Source organism: Pseudonaja textilis, chromosome 3, assembly GCF_049901715.1.
Source record: "Pseudonaja textilis isolate UNSWEBS1 chromosome 3, rPseTex1.2, whole genome shotgun sequence".
NCBI lineage: Eukaryota > Metazoa > Chordata > Lepidosauria > Squamata > Elapidae > Pseudonaja > Pseudonaja textilis.
The window spans coordinates 150,513,868-150,526,158 of NC_141992.1; the positions used below are offsets into that span (position 1 = coordinate 150,513,868).

A 12,291-nucleotide genomic window follows, 5' to 3' on the forward strand; every position below is an offset into this window, starting at 1 on the left:
GGCCACACGATCAGCTGGCTTGCGCTCTTATCGGTTTGCTAATCATTTTTACGATAGCTCAAAACTTCAGGCGTGGGGGAGGTCTACTGACACTGCCCAGCTTGCCCACACAGCGCTCTGGTAACGCTGCTCCCAACGTTGCAGGAGAAAGAGCCCTGCTCTCCTGGAAGAGCAGCTGCCCAGATCCCTGGGAGCTGCTCGAAGCGAGGAAAAAAGTACTGAAGATCGCTGGTGAGTGCTATCTAATATAATGTTTTCAGAGACACAGCTACTGACTGAAAGGAGCTGAGTCAAAAGCTGGGGTCTCTCCTGGGGGCTGGCTTTTATATCTTAGTAGAGACCCAGCTAAATGACATCATAGGAAGGAGTCAACCCATCCTGGGCTCTAGATGCAGCATGGAGGAGAACTACTTAATATATATTCACTCATAATTATCATCTATGTTCTATTTTTCTCAATGACAAGTTCAAGGTCATCTGCCATAATTTACCAAAATATAATTGATATTTGTTTTCTTTTATTAGTTATATTAGAATACTGGAAAAAAATCTTTTCCACCTTAACTAAAAAAAATATTGCCGATGGGAGGAAACAAAAACTACAAAAACAAAAGGTGACACCTTTACAAACTAATATATTTATATTATAAAATCTCTTCATTTTTCTCTAAAAGCAAAACAATTTTTAACAACTAAAATATTAATGCAGCCATAGTAGAAAAGCATGAATTCATACTACACTAGCCAGAATAATAATTCACCTAAAAAAGGATTAAGAAAATGCGAGTGGCCCCACCTTGTGGATCTGTAGGAAAGAGGTTGATAAAGAACTAGCAAGATTATAATGATGTATTTATTTGCCTGAAAGGATGACAATTCTTAATTTAAACTGTTCCCAAAGGAACATAAGATAAAGAAATTATAAATTCATATCCAAGTTTTGGCAATGCACAACTTCTTATCATCCTAAAGGCTGCCAATTCCAGCTCAAACTGTTGGACAGCTTTTGCCTTTTAGGGTCAACCATCAATAGCAAAGTATGAAAATTGCAATTCTAAATAATTGTATACAAATGACAACTTGTTTATGAGTGGGCATATTGCATCTGCATATAAACTTGCCACAAACACTGTAGATGCCAAATTTCTCAGCACAGATTTTCAGAGGAAAGGGGAAAAAAATGATAGAAAGGAAGAGGAAGAGGCAACTGCACTAAAAGGGAGAAACAAGAAGCAGGAGAAAAATTGAATATAGATAAGGGGAAAGAGGCATCAAAGAAAGGAAAACAGAGATGCTTGTTTAGGTTATATGCACCAGACAAGCAGTCCTTCTCAACACTCAACCCAGTGACTTCTATTTTTCTTGGCGAATCTAAAATAGTGCATCCAATTCACAATAGATTATTTGGTATGAGAAACTCATTATATCATGTAAATACATATAAAGTTTCTTATATGATTTTTTTTCTTCCTGAAGGTGAATGAAATGTTATTTCCAAAAAGAAATCTTAACTGGTAGCTGGGGATATAAGGATTCACTGAGGAAGCATAAGGTGGTTATCTGTATCTTTCTTTAAACCTTCCTTCTCTGCTCCTATTTGGAATTCATTATATCAAACTCGATATCTTTTTTAGACCTTTGATAAGGTCCAGGTAAATAAATAAAGTGGCTTGATTTCTTTTTTGTAGTTGTGGCCTCTTACTAATCCACTTATTCTGGAGTAAAAGCTGGTGCTACTGGTCCATAGAAATGTAGAGAAGACCTCCATATCCAATATCCCAGCTAACCCTCCCAACATAAATTCAGGATTATTTTCTTCATCGAACTATTAGGCAGAGTATATGTAGTATAAATGTCAACAAAAAATGTGGTTAGTTTCAGTTTATATTTTTAATGATTCAATTTATAAATATATTGTTTATTAGTTTTTAAATATGCACTTCAAAAATATTCAATACCTTCTATAAATGAAAAAGTCCAAAAAAGAAACAAAAGTGAATTTAATATTTTTACCGGATACAGTTACTGAAGTTCCTGGGTCAATAATTCCACTATTTGGCCGCACACAGTATCGACGAGGTGCTGTAGTTTTTACTTTAAAGCATACTTTTCTGTCCGATGGATTTCGTAGTTTAAGATTTGTGATGACTACATCTGTAAAAGGACCTGTAAAAAATTTCAAGGATTATTTTTAGGAATTAATTCTCAAACAATTAATAAAATGAAAAAATCAACAGACTATTCTTAGAAGATTGCAGAATGTAACAAGTTAGCATGCTTTTTTAAATGTTTCAATTCATTTTTCAGCTCTTGTTCTATCATTTCTACCTCTGTTCACCAAAACAGAACTTCTTTCTTAGCAGTTCTTTCATGTAAGTTCTATCAATCGCTCTATTGAAGAACAAAGAATCCCACCCAAATAGAATTTTTTATATGTATGAAGATATTTTCTTATTACATTTACCATATAATAATTTAAAGTACATTAAAAATTACAATCATATTGTTGGTAATACTGCTATAATTGTGCAATAAAGAATGAGAGTTAATTGAGACTCAAGTAGTTTTTGCCACTGTGGTAACAATCTTCTCCTAGTTCAATATGGAAAAGAAAAACAAATAATGAGAGAAAGAGAGAGCCATCTAGAAAAAAAATTATTTTAGCAGTTGCTAAACCCAATGTTCTGAGAAGTTACACACCAAGACTCCTAAAAACACTTGTTCATATTGCTTCTTTGCCTCAGTAAATTCAATTGGAGACTGTAAGCTCCACCATTTTCACTTAGAAAAGCTCTTGACTAATGTGAAAAGGCTAACATTTACAAACTAGGCTATTTCTGAGTATAAGCAGAAGTATGATTTTAGAAGACTATTTCTTCCCATCAAGAGCAATAAAAAGAAGTTATGCAAATGTCCTTCTATTTGCCTAACTAAGATAATGTCAAGAAGCTAAGGAAAAGATTATTAAGAATCTTCACCAATTCTGTTTTCTAACCCTTTTAGTCTATGTATCTTCTGTTGGATTTTCATAGAAAAAGAATCATTATCCAAAAGTGAGGAAAGAATTTGGCATCTAACTTTACTTTTGGAAAGTTATCTTTCCAAATTAACGTATCAAGAAGGTAAGATATTTTTCTTATTTTAGATAAAGAACTGCCTCAGAGTCATTATAGCCACCCAAGTCAAACAGTGCAACTCTGATCAGAAAACAACCAAAATAAAATGATAAAATAATTTCAGCAGTTCCAAGGCTCTACACCAATTTACACTATTTAGGTGACCTTGAGAATACAGATAAATCTCCAAGTGGGCTCATCAACTTTCTACAGGAATGCAAATGACCAGCTGTCTGCAATATAAATCCTTCCATTCCCTACCATCCAGTCAGGCTAAAGAAGCTTCTTGGGTGAGAAGCAAAATGTCATCAAAGAAAAATAAGAAAGTCCAGTGCCTCTTGAAAAAGCACCTTTGGGGACAACCATGAGCTGGATGACCGAGAATCCCCTTAGATAATAATAAAATAATAACTAATCTTATACCTATCAATATATTTAATATAGGTACTCCTTGCTTAAAGTCCACTCATTTGAAAGTCATCCAAGTTATGATGGCAGTCAATGAGAGGAACCTATGGGTCCTCATAGTTACAGCCATCACAGTATCCCCAATCACATAATCGCAATTGTGGAAACCCAAGTTTTAGTCCTTCTTAGGCATGAAAGCCAGCTGGGTGACTTTAGACCAAACATGGCCAGGGAAAGGGGGAGGGGAGGACGATCAACAGCAAAGTGGATAGTTATGATGGCAATGGGTGTACCATTGGGACACTTGAAAGAACAGGCTAGGGACACGTTGTTATAGAGAAAAATCTATGTTGTAGTACTAGGTAGGTGTTAAAAATAAATTGATGGCACATGATCAATCAGATTGATTAGACTAGTGTGTTTTATCTCTTACCAATGCAAATGCAATGAAGGACATCAAAACCTTCTGTTTCTTTTCATTTAACTGCAGTCAAACATCGAACAACGGAAAGTTGGAAACTAGGAAACTTAAGAAAATTATTTACACATCTGTACATTTATAGTCCTTAAAATTAAGAATATACGAGTATCCTTGACTCATTACCACAATTGGGACTAGAACTGTGGTCACTAAGCAGTGCAGTCATAAAAGTGTGATGTAATGTGACTGCATCACTTACTGATGGCAATCCTGGCATTTCCTATTGCCAGAATTAATCAAATTCCACCAGTCGATAGCCAAGGACCTCCCACCTCCTCCAATCCAAGCCATTCCAGGCTTGGTCCTTCTTAACCCTTCATCACTAAAAGTTAAGTAAAGGCAGAGGGAGGACTTTCAAATGCTAACCAGATCCATAGCTGTGTTCTTCTCTGTAAGCTCCAAGCAAGACAGCAGAGTTATGTTTTCAAATATTTCTGAAAGACCAGTAGAATGGGGGCCTGCCTCACCTCTGGGAAGGAGAATTGGGGGGCGGGGGGACAGACAGCAGAGAAGGCTCTGTTCCTGTGCCGTACTAAGTGGAACTTTTTAACAGACCAGGACCACAATATATATTGACTGGGTAGGATGGGCTGATATAACAACAACAACAATTTATTGTCATTATACATATATACAATGAAATTCTGTAGGTAAGCTGGCCCATGTCATGTAGGGCTTTAATGGTCACAACCAACACCTTGAATTAACTAACTCCCAATGCAGGTCTCACAGCAAAGGTGTTATATGCACCTTCTTTGTGCATGCAAAATTGCTCACACTGTCATATTCCGCACTAGCTGAAGCTTATAGATGCATTTCAAGAGTAGCCCTGTGTATAACGCATTGCAATAGTCCAAATGGGAGATGATTAGGGCATGACTGACACACAGCTGAGCAAAGCCCCCTTAGCCATAGCTCAATTTGCTCTTTGAGCAGGAGCAGCAAGTCCAGGAGGACCCTTAGATTACACATCTTTTCTGTCTGGGGTAGTGCAACTTCATTCAAGACCAAAAGATGACAGACTCCTGGATCCAGAGCTGCCCACCAAAGGCCATACTGTCTTACCAGGATTCAACTAAAATCTACTGTTCTCTATCCATACCCTCACAGCTTCCAAGCACCACGAAAGAATACCCACAGCATCACTCACTTCACCAGGAATGGAGAATTGGGATGCAATCATCCAACACACTTATTGCTTAAGAATGTTCACTTCAATCAGGAGTCACATCAGAGACCTCAAATTATTGTCAGCTCAAACTACCTTATGGGGATGTTAATATTAGAAAAAGTGAAAGAAAGAAGCATTATTCATGGTACTTTTAGCTTTTAATTTAAAGACAGGATCTAAATCTAACAAATAAATAAAAACATTAAATTTGTCTTCAAATTATACCATTATATAAATTTTAAAATATTTTTTAAAAATTTCAAATTAAACATTCACATTTCTTCTCAATTTCTTCAAATCTTGAATTCCAGATCTTTGTATATTTCAGATTTGAAAATAATCTGAGCACACTAGTATTTCCAAATACTGGATACAATCTATGGAGGAATGAACTGTAATCCATTTTTTTAAATGTTAACAATACTTCACAGTATAATTTCACATATATCAATGCTTATCATATTGCAAATATCAAGATAGCAAAACTTTTCCAAAGGACCTGCCATAAGGATCACGTGGTATATTCATATATGTGATTAGTTTGTCATATAAGTGCACAACTCAGACAGCACTGAGGAAGGAATTTAAATCAAAACAGCTCCAGATTTCTTCAGTCGTGTTACACATGTCAGGAGACAGGATTAATCTTCTCTTCTGATCACTAAGATCACGCCTGACAAATCTGACGGCCCACGGGCAGGATGTATCATACGCAGGCCACACCCACATTGGCTCTGCAAAGGCAAAAAAGTCATGATACGTCACAATATGTCACGTGATGCGTGAGTTTGACACCCGTGACTTAGATGAAAGCTTACAGCACAATAAAACATCTTTGGATATTTCTCTTTTGTATTATTCTTATAACTCAGCAAAATATTGAACACTCAAGACTGTTCATCTGTCCCTTAACAGATAACACAGTGGGACCATATTTGGTAGGGCAGAAGTAGTCAGCAAATTAAAGTTTGATTTCAAACAGGTAAGATTTATAGAGAAGAAAATCCAGAAAAATATTTCCCAATTAATCCTTATGGCAGATAGTGACTTGGAATGTGAGTGACAGCCCCATTCTAAGTCTTGCTCCTTGATCACTTGACCCTGAATGAAGCATTCATAGTCTACCCTCGGCTTCCCAGTGCACGTGTATACAGACAAATAACATCTATACAGGTAGTCCTTAAGCTATGACCAGTTAGAACTATAACTTGTCACTAAGCAATGAGGTCATTAAGTGAGTCACCACATGATCATGCCTGATTTTACAACATTCTTTTGATATGGTTGTTAAGCAAATCCAGCTTCCCCCATTGACTTTGCTTATTGGAAACACCCTGGGAAGATCACAAATAGCAATCATGTGTCTACAAGAAGCTGAAATTGTTATAAATACATGCCAATTGCCAAGGACTTGAATCACAGTCATGTAACCATGGGGAGGCTGTGATGGTTATAAAAGGGAGGACTAGTTATAAAAGGGAGTCACTTTTTTCAATACCATCATAACTCCAAACAATCACTAAATAAATGGTTGTTGTGAACTATTTATGGTTATTATGCTGACTAGAAAGAAGGAATAAATAATGAGAAAATGACTCAGGGGAATTCATCATAAAAATTGTAACAACAGGACAGTCCTCATTCCAATAATACATAGAAATGTACACAAGTACAATTTATGTGCACTGTTAATCCCAGAAAAGTATATGCATGCAAATAAATGCACACAATGCATTCTACACAAAAAGTAAAATGCCTCCTATCACCGCTACTAATAAAAGACTAGAAAGAACTCTAAAAACCATGCTATTCATCCTTTATATGCCTTGTTTTTCTCTATTTACATTCACTGCAGAAAGAGGCTAAATAAAAAATAAACAAACAAGCAAAAAACCAGGAGAGGATACAGATCTTTCCTGACCCGTTTCTAACAGCCCTTACATCCCAAAATAATAAAATCAAATTTAACTCAGCTTTTCAAAGAAAGATGGTATGATTGTTCCTAACACAACTGGAATAGCTGTGATTTTGTGCTGTGTTACTTTGGCAGTACCTTGCGAGAATAGAATACTGAGTCATGTGTGTCATGCAAATTTCTTTACATTCAAAATATATACCAATGCCTGATAAAAATATGTGCCAAAGAAGTGCATTCATGTTGCAATATAAAGTACATTTATTAAATTAATTTAAACACTTACAACATATTTGATTGTCAATAAGAGCTGCTTAATTTATAGATTCTAATGAAGTTCTATTAAATCTTAAAAGAGTAACACATTATACCATACACTTTGGTAAACAACACCCCCTTGGCTGATACATAAACAACATCCCCTTGGCTGATACATAAACTGTTATCTTGAGATGCAAGTATATTCCTATGGGGATGACTGTAGAGGCTTCAATTTTCCAGATTATTCTGCAGCAGACATAAAGCATTTGAACAACAATTTAAAAGTCAAATTCAGTTCAAATCTAAATTCATTAAGAAATTCAACAATATCTTCTGTGGTCTGAACTATGACAGTGAATTATTATTTACCTTCAGCAAGGCAAGAAAGTGTGCAATATTAATTACTTTCTATGAAAGGTCAGTATTAGTAATTTCAGAATTTATTTCTATCTCCAACTTTAAAAAGTATCAGAGGGCATCTGATGGCGTCAATTTGGTGTACATGTAGTCTTTGACTAAGAACTACTTATTTAATGGTTGTTTGAAGTTACAAAGGCGCTGGAAAAAAAGGTGAATTGATCCATTCTCAAAAGTTATCATTGTCGCACCACCTCCATGGGTGCATGATCACAATTTGGGAAGTTGGCAATAGATCATATTTATGATTGTTGCATCATCCTATGGTCACATGGTCATAATTTGCAATCTTTCCAGCCAACTTCCAACAAGTAAAATCAATAAAGAAAGCCAGATGTGCTTAATAACCATGCAATTTGCTTAAGGACCAGAGAGGTTTAACAACTACAGCAAAACTGGTTATAAAAGCATGTCTAGGCATGTGATGATTTGCTTAATGATTGCATTGCTTTACAACCAAAATTCCAATTCCAATTCTGATCATCAATTGAAGACTTTCTGTAGTAGTTAAGACTGTAAGATCTAGTCCCGTTTTAGGCATGAAAGCCAGTTGGGTGACTTGTTCTCTCATTCCAATCCAACTCACAGGGTTGTTGTTGTGGGGAAACTAAAAGGCATGAGTATTAGGTATGTTTGCAGCTTTGAGTTATATATTAATAATGCAGGATAAAAATCTAATACTAATAATCTAGAAGAAGGAAAAAGCAAGAGTATGTAGAAACATAAGCAAAACAAGCTTGGAAATAGTCACATGACCTTGACTAGTTTCCAGGAGAGAGATAACAAAGTTTCTCTGGAATTAAAGATGAGAGTGGGACATGGAATCATGAATATCTTCAAGGAGAAGAGAGCAAGGCCTGCTCAGGGAGAGGCAGGCAGACTCTACGTAACAGGAGTGATTTGTGTGGAAACCATGGTAACAGCAATGTTAGGCGTCTCTGGACTGAAGAGAGAGCAATGCTGAACCATGACCCATAAAACTCTGGTGGGTTATTTATTTATTTATTAAATTTATATTGCCACCTATTTGCCATGGTTAACATGTTAATATAGTTAACAGGAGTTACAAGAAAATGCTTCTAAAGCTTTGGTTGAAGGTTGAAATCTGAGGGAGTAAGGACTGGAGAATCAGATTAGAGAAAAATCCTATCCTTTCCAACATATGAGTTCTAGGCCATTATCTTCCCAAACATTGTTTTAAGATATGCTAAATACTATATCTGGAAAGTAATTGTTACCTATTTCAAGGAAGTTGCCTCTAATTTTTCTATCAGAAGTTTATTAGTTTTTGTTATAACTAAAGAATTATTTGCTCCATCTTAACTTCTTTGTGCCTCAGATTCATTTATTTCGATCTGTGCCTGCTTTCCCATAGCATTTTAAATGCCTTATTTTAGGTACCCAAGCTAAAAAATGTTAACTTTTCCTTATTTTTAACAATATTTTTAAATACTAAGACTAATGATCATGTTTTCACTTCTTCACAAGGCAATTAAGCTGCTGTTATCTGGCCATAAACCTCAACCTTGCTAGAACCAGAAAGTGATGCTATAAAGCAGGGGTCTTCAAACTTGACAGATTTATGACTTGTGGACTTCAACTCCCAGAATTCCTCCCCCAGTCATGTTACCTCAAGAATTCCACAAGTCTTAAACTTGCCAAGTTTGAAGACCCTTGCTATAAAGAATTGCATCATAATTATTATCGTGCTCAGTCTTGCAGCTGAGTTAATTTGGCTGGGCTATAAGAACCTCATCTTTCATACAAGTTGAATGGTTAAAACATTTATTTCCTCCAGCAAGTGGTAATAATGTTAAAGTATACTAAATCATAACCAAAAGCTATGCCAAGTACCCCAGCAGAAGGATGATGGGACCAAAGCAGATCAAAACTTTCCAGCTGCATATACACAACCCAGCTAGCCACTCACTACTACTACTAAATGACCTTAATCCACTCATTTCATTCAGTGTATTATACCCATGAATTGACAAATCTCTTGGTCTGCCAATTACTAAAAGCAACACTCATAAGAAATGTGATAACTGTGGTGATACAGTGGTTAGTATGCAATATTGCAAACTAAGTCACTGCTCACTGCCAGGAGTTCAATTCTGACTGGCCCAAGAGTGACTCAGCCTTCTATCCTTCCGAAGTTAGTAAAAAGAGGACCCAGACTGCTGGGGGCAATATGCTGACTCTGTAAACTATTTAGAGAGGGCTGTAAAGCATTGTGAAGTGGTATATAAGTCTATAGTATGTTATTGCTATTACTATTATGTAACTGCTAAGGTCTATTCTGATATTCATTCAATCTAAGGCATTTAAGAGTAGAATTGTATATTGCTTGAGATTTGAAGAACGTATTAATAACTGTTAAAACATTGCAAACATTGGGGTAGATTGTCCTAAACATTTTTACTGGTTCTATGTTTTTGTTTTATAGATATTTTCCTCGTTTGTTACTGTGAATAACCAGGAATCCTTAAGACGCAACACATCCATCTGCTATGTATGGTACAACTTAATTAACTTCTCCACCAGCACTGCCTAATACTTTAAACCTACTTCTCATATTACATGTAGAACTATTTTCATTTATATTATTAGAGATTCAGAAGCAAGTATTTATAATGGGCGTTTAGGGTCTAATTATTAACACCTATTTTCTAATCAAATTAAAATTTTCTAAACACACATTTGCTATGTAATGAACAATTTTTGCATTTTAGCAACTAAATTTAGTATTTTACTATTGTCCTCTCGAATCTTAACTTTTTGGCAAAGGAAAGTATACCAATAATATCGTTCTTGGAAAAGCATACCAGGAACTGTAAGATAGATAAATCTAGAAGCCCCTATGGAAAAAGAGAAGTACTTTTGTAGCTCCTGTGAAAGCTACACCATAGTCATAGCTCTCTAAATCTAATAAGGGTATGGACAGTTCCTGGGTATGCTAGAAGGGGATTGGTTGCAACAACTTTCCATTACCTATGGCTCCAACTATGCTAGTTAATCTTACATCACTATTTTTAGTGGTTAACTATTTTTTACGCTTGTGTAACCAACTGTATTTGCAGTTGTTTTTCCTTAGTAATACCATAAGCAATTGTGAGCTATACTCTTGAACACATATTCAATGTTCACAGAAAATCTCAATATCAAGCTAACAATGAATATTTAGTAGTTATAAACTAGCGTACATATTAATAATCTGTAAGAATATCTTATATGGATTTATTAAACAAAAAGGTAATACAGAGTGTGTATTGCACCCAATTCCCTTTAATAAAAGAAGTTAATACATGTAACATAAAATTAGTAATTTACTTTACTTGAAATATCTAAAATTCTTATATTAGGTCAAACCCATTAACCCATGTGTTGCTACTGGTTTTTCAAAATTATGAAAACAAGATTAACTTTTTTAAAAAACTTTTAATATTATTTAATATTTTCCATTCTACAAGGAGAATTTTGGAAAGTCAATATTTACATTGTTACCAAAGGAAGGGCATGATTTTATCTTCCATTAAGAATTATAAACCAATTTTTCATGAACAATGATTGTTTTAGTGTTTTCATCAATTTTTGTGGACAAACTAAACAAGTGCTTATTCAATGTGGATTTCTACCTAAAAGATAATTAAAAAACAATATGACAACTGTACTGGATGTAACAGAATGGCCAAACAATGTAATGAAATCAAGCTGCATTAATTTTCTTAACATAGAGAAAGTTTTAGATAATCACCTGACAGGACTGTTGTTGTGGGAAGAGGAGGAAGAGGAAAGTGTGTTGGATATTTCCACCACCTTGAATTATTTGTAAAAATAATAAAGGTAGGCTACAAATAAAGTAAAGGTTCCCCTCGCACATACGTACTAGTCACTTCCGGCTCTAGGGGGCAGTGCTCATCTCCATTACAAAACCAAAGAGCCTGCACTGTCTGAAGATGTCTCCATGGTCATTTGGCCGGCATGACTAAACGCCGAAGGTGCACGGAATGCTGTTACCTTCCCACCAAAGTGGTTCCTATTTTTCTACTTGCATTTTTTACATGCTTTCAAACTGCTAGGTTGGCAGAAGCTGGGACAAGTAATGGAACTCACTCCGTTATGCAGTGCTAGGCATTAGAACCGCCAAACTGTCGACCTTTCTGATCGACAAGCTCAGTGTCTTAGCCACTGAGCCACGACATCCCTTTTAGGATACAAATAGATTAAATAAAATTAATGGTGGTTTGACTAAATCATGTGATATCCAGAAGGGAATAAGGTTGTCCACTGTCCCCTTTGTTGTTTATTTTGCTTCTTAAACAGAGATATTAGACAAGATGAGAAGATAATGGGCCTAAATATTTTTTAAAAATGAGATCTTTGACTTCAGAGTTTTTGCTGATAATGAGTTTTTGATTGAAAGATTTTGGTGCACTAGCAGATTTTGTGATTAATAAACAAAAAAAAGCTGTTGGTAAATATATGACTAAACAAAATCAAGGCAATTTGATAAAAAAAATCA

At 35.4% G+C, this 12,291-nt stretch overlaps 1 protein-coding gene across 2 annotated transcripts in view; it reads right to left on the reverse strand.

The window, feature by feature from the left end:
- The window catches only part of VAPA (VAMP associated protein A), a 33,718-nt gene that overhangs the window by 16,070 nt on the left and 5,357 nt on the right, over window positions 1-12,291 (reverse strand). For both annotated transcript variants that reach the window (XM_026699400.2, XM_026699399.2), the window contains exon 2: window positions 2,014-2,166. In XM_026699400.2, the coding sequence (XP_026555185.1) occupies window positions 2,014-2,166 (153 nt within the window). The remainder of the gene's footprint in view (window positions 1-2,013; window positions 2,167-12,291) is intronic.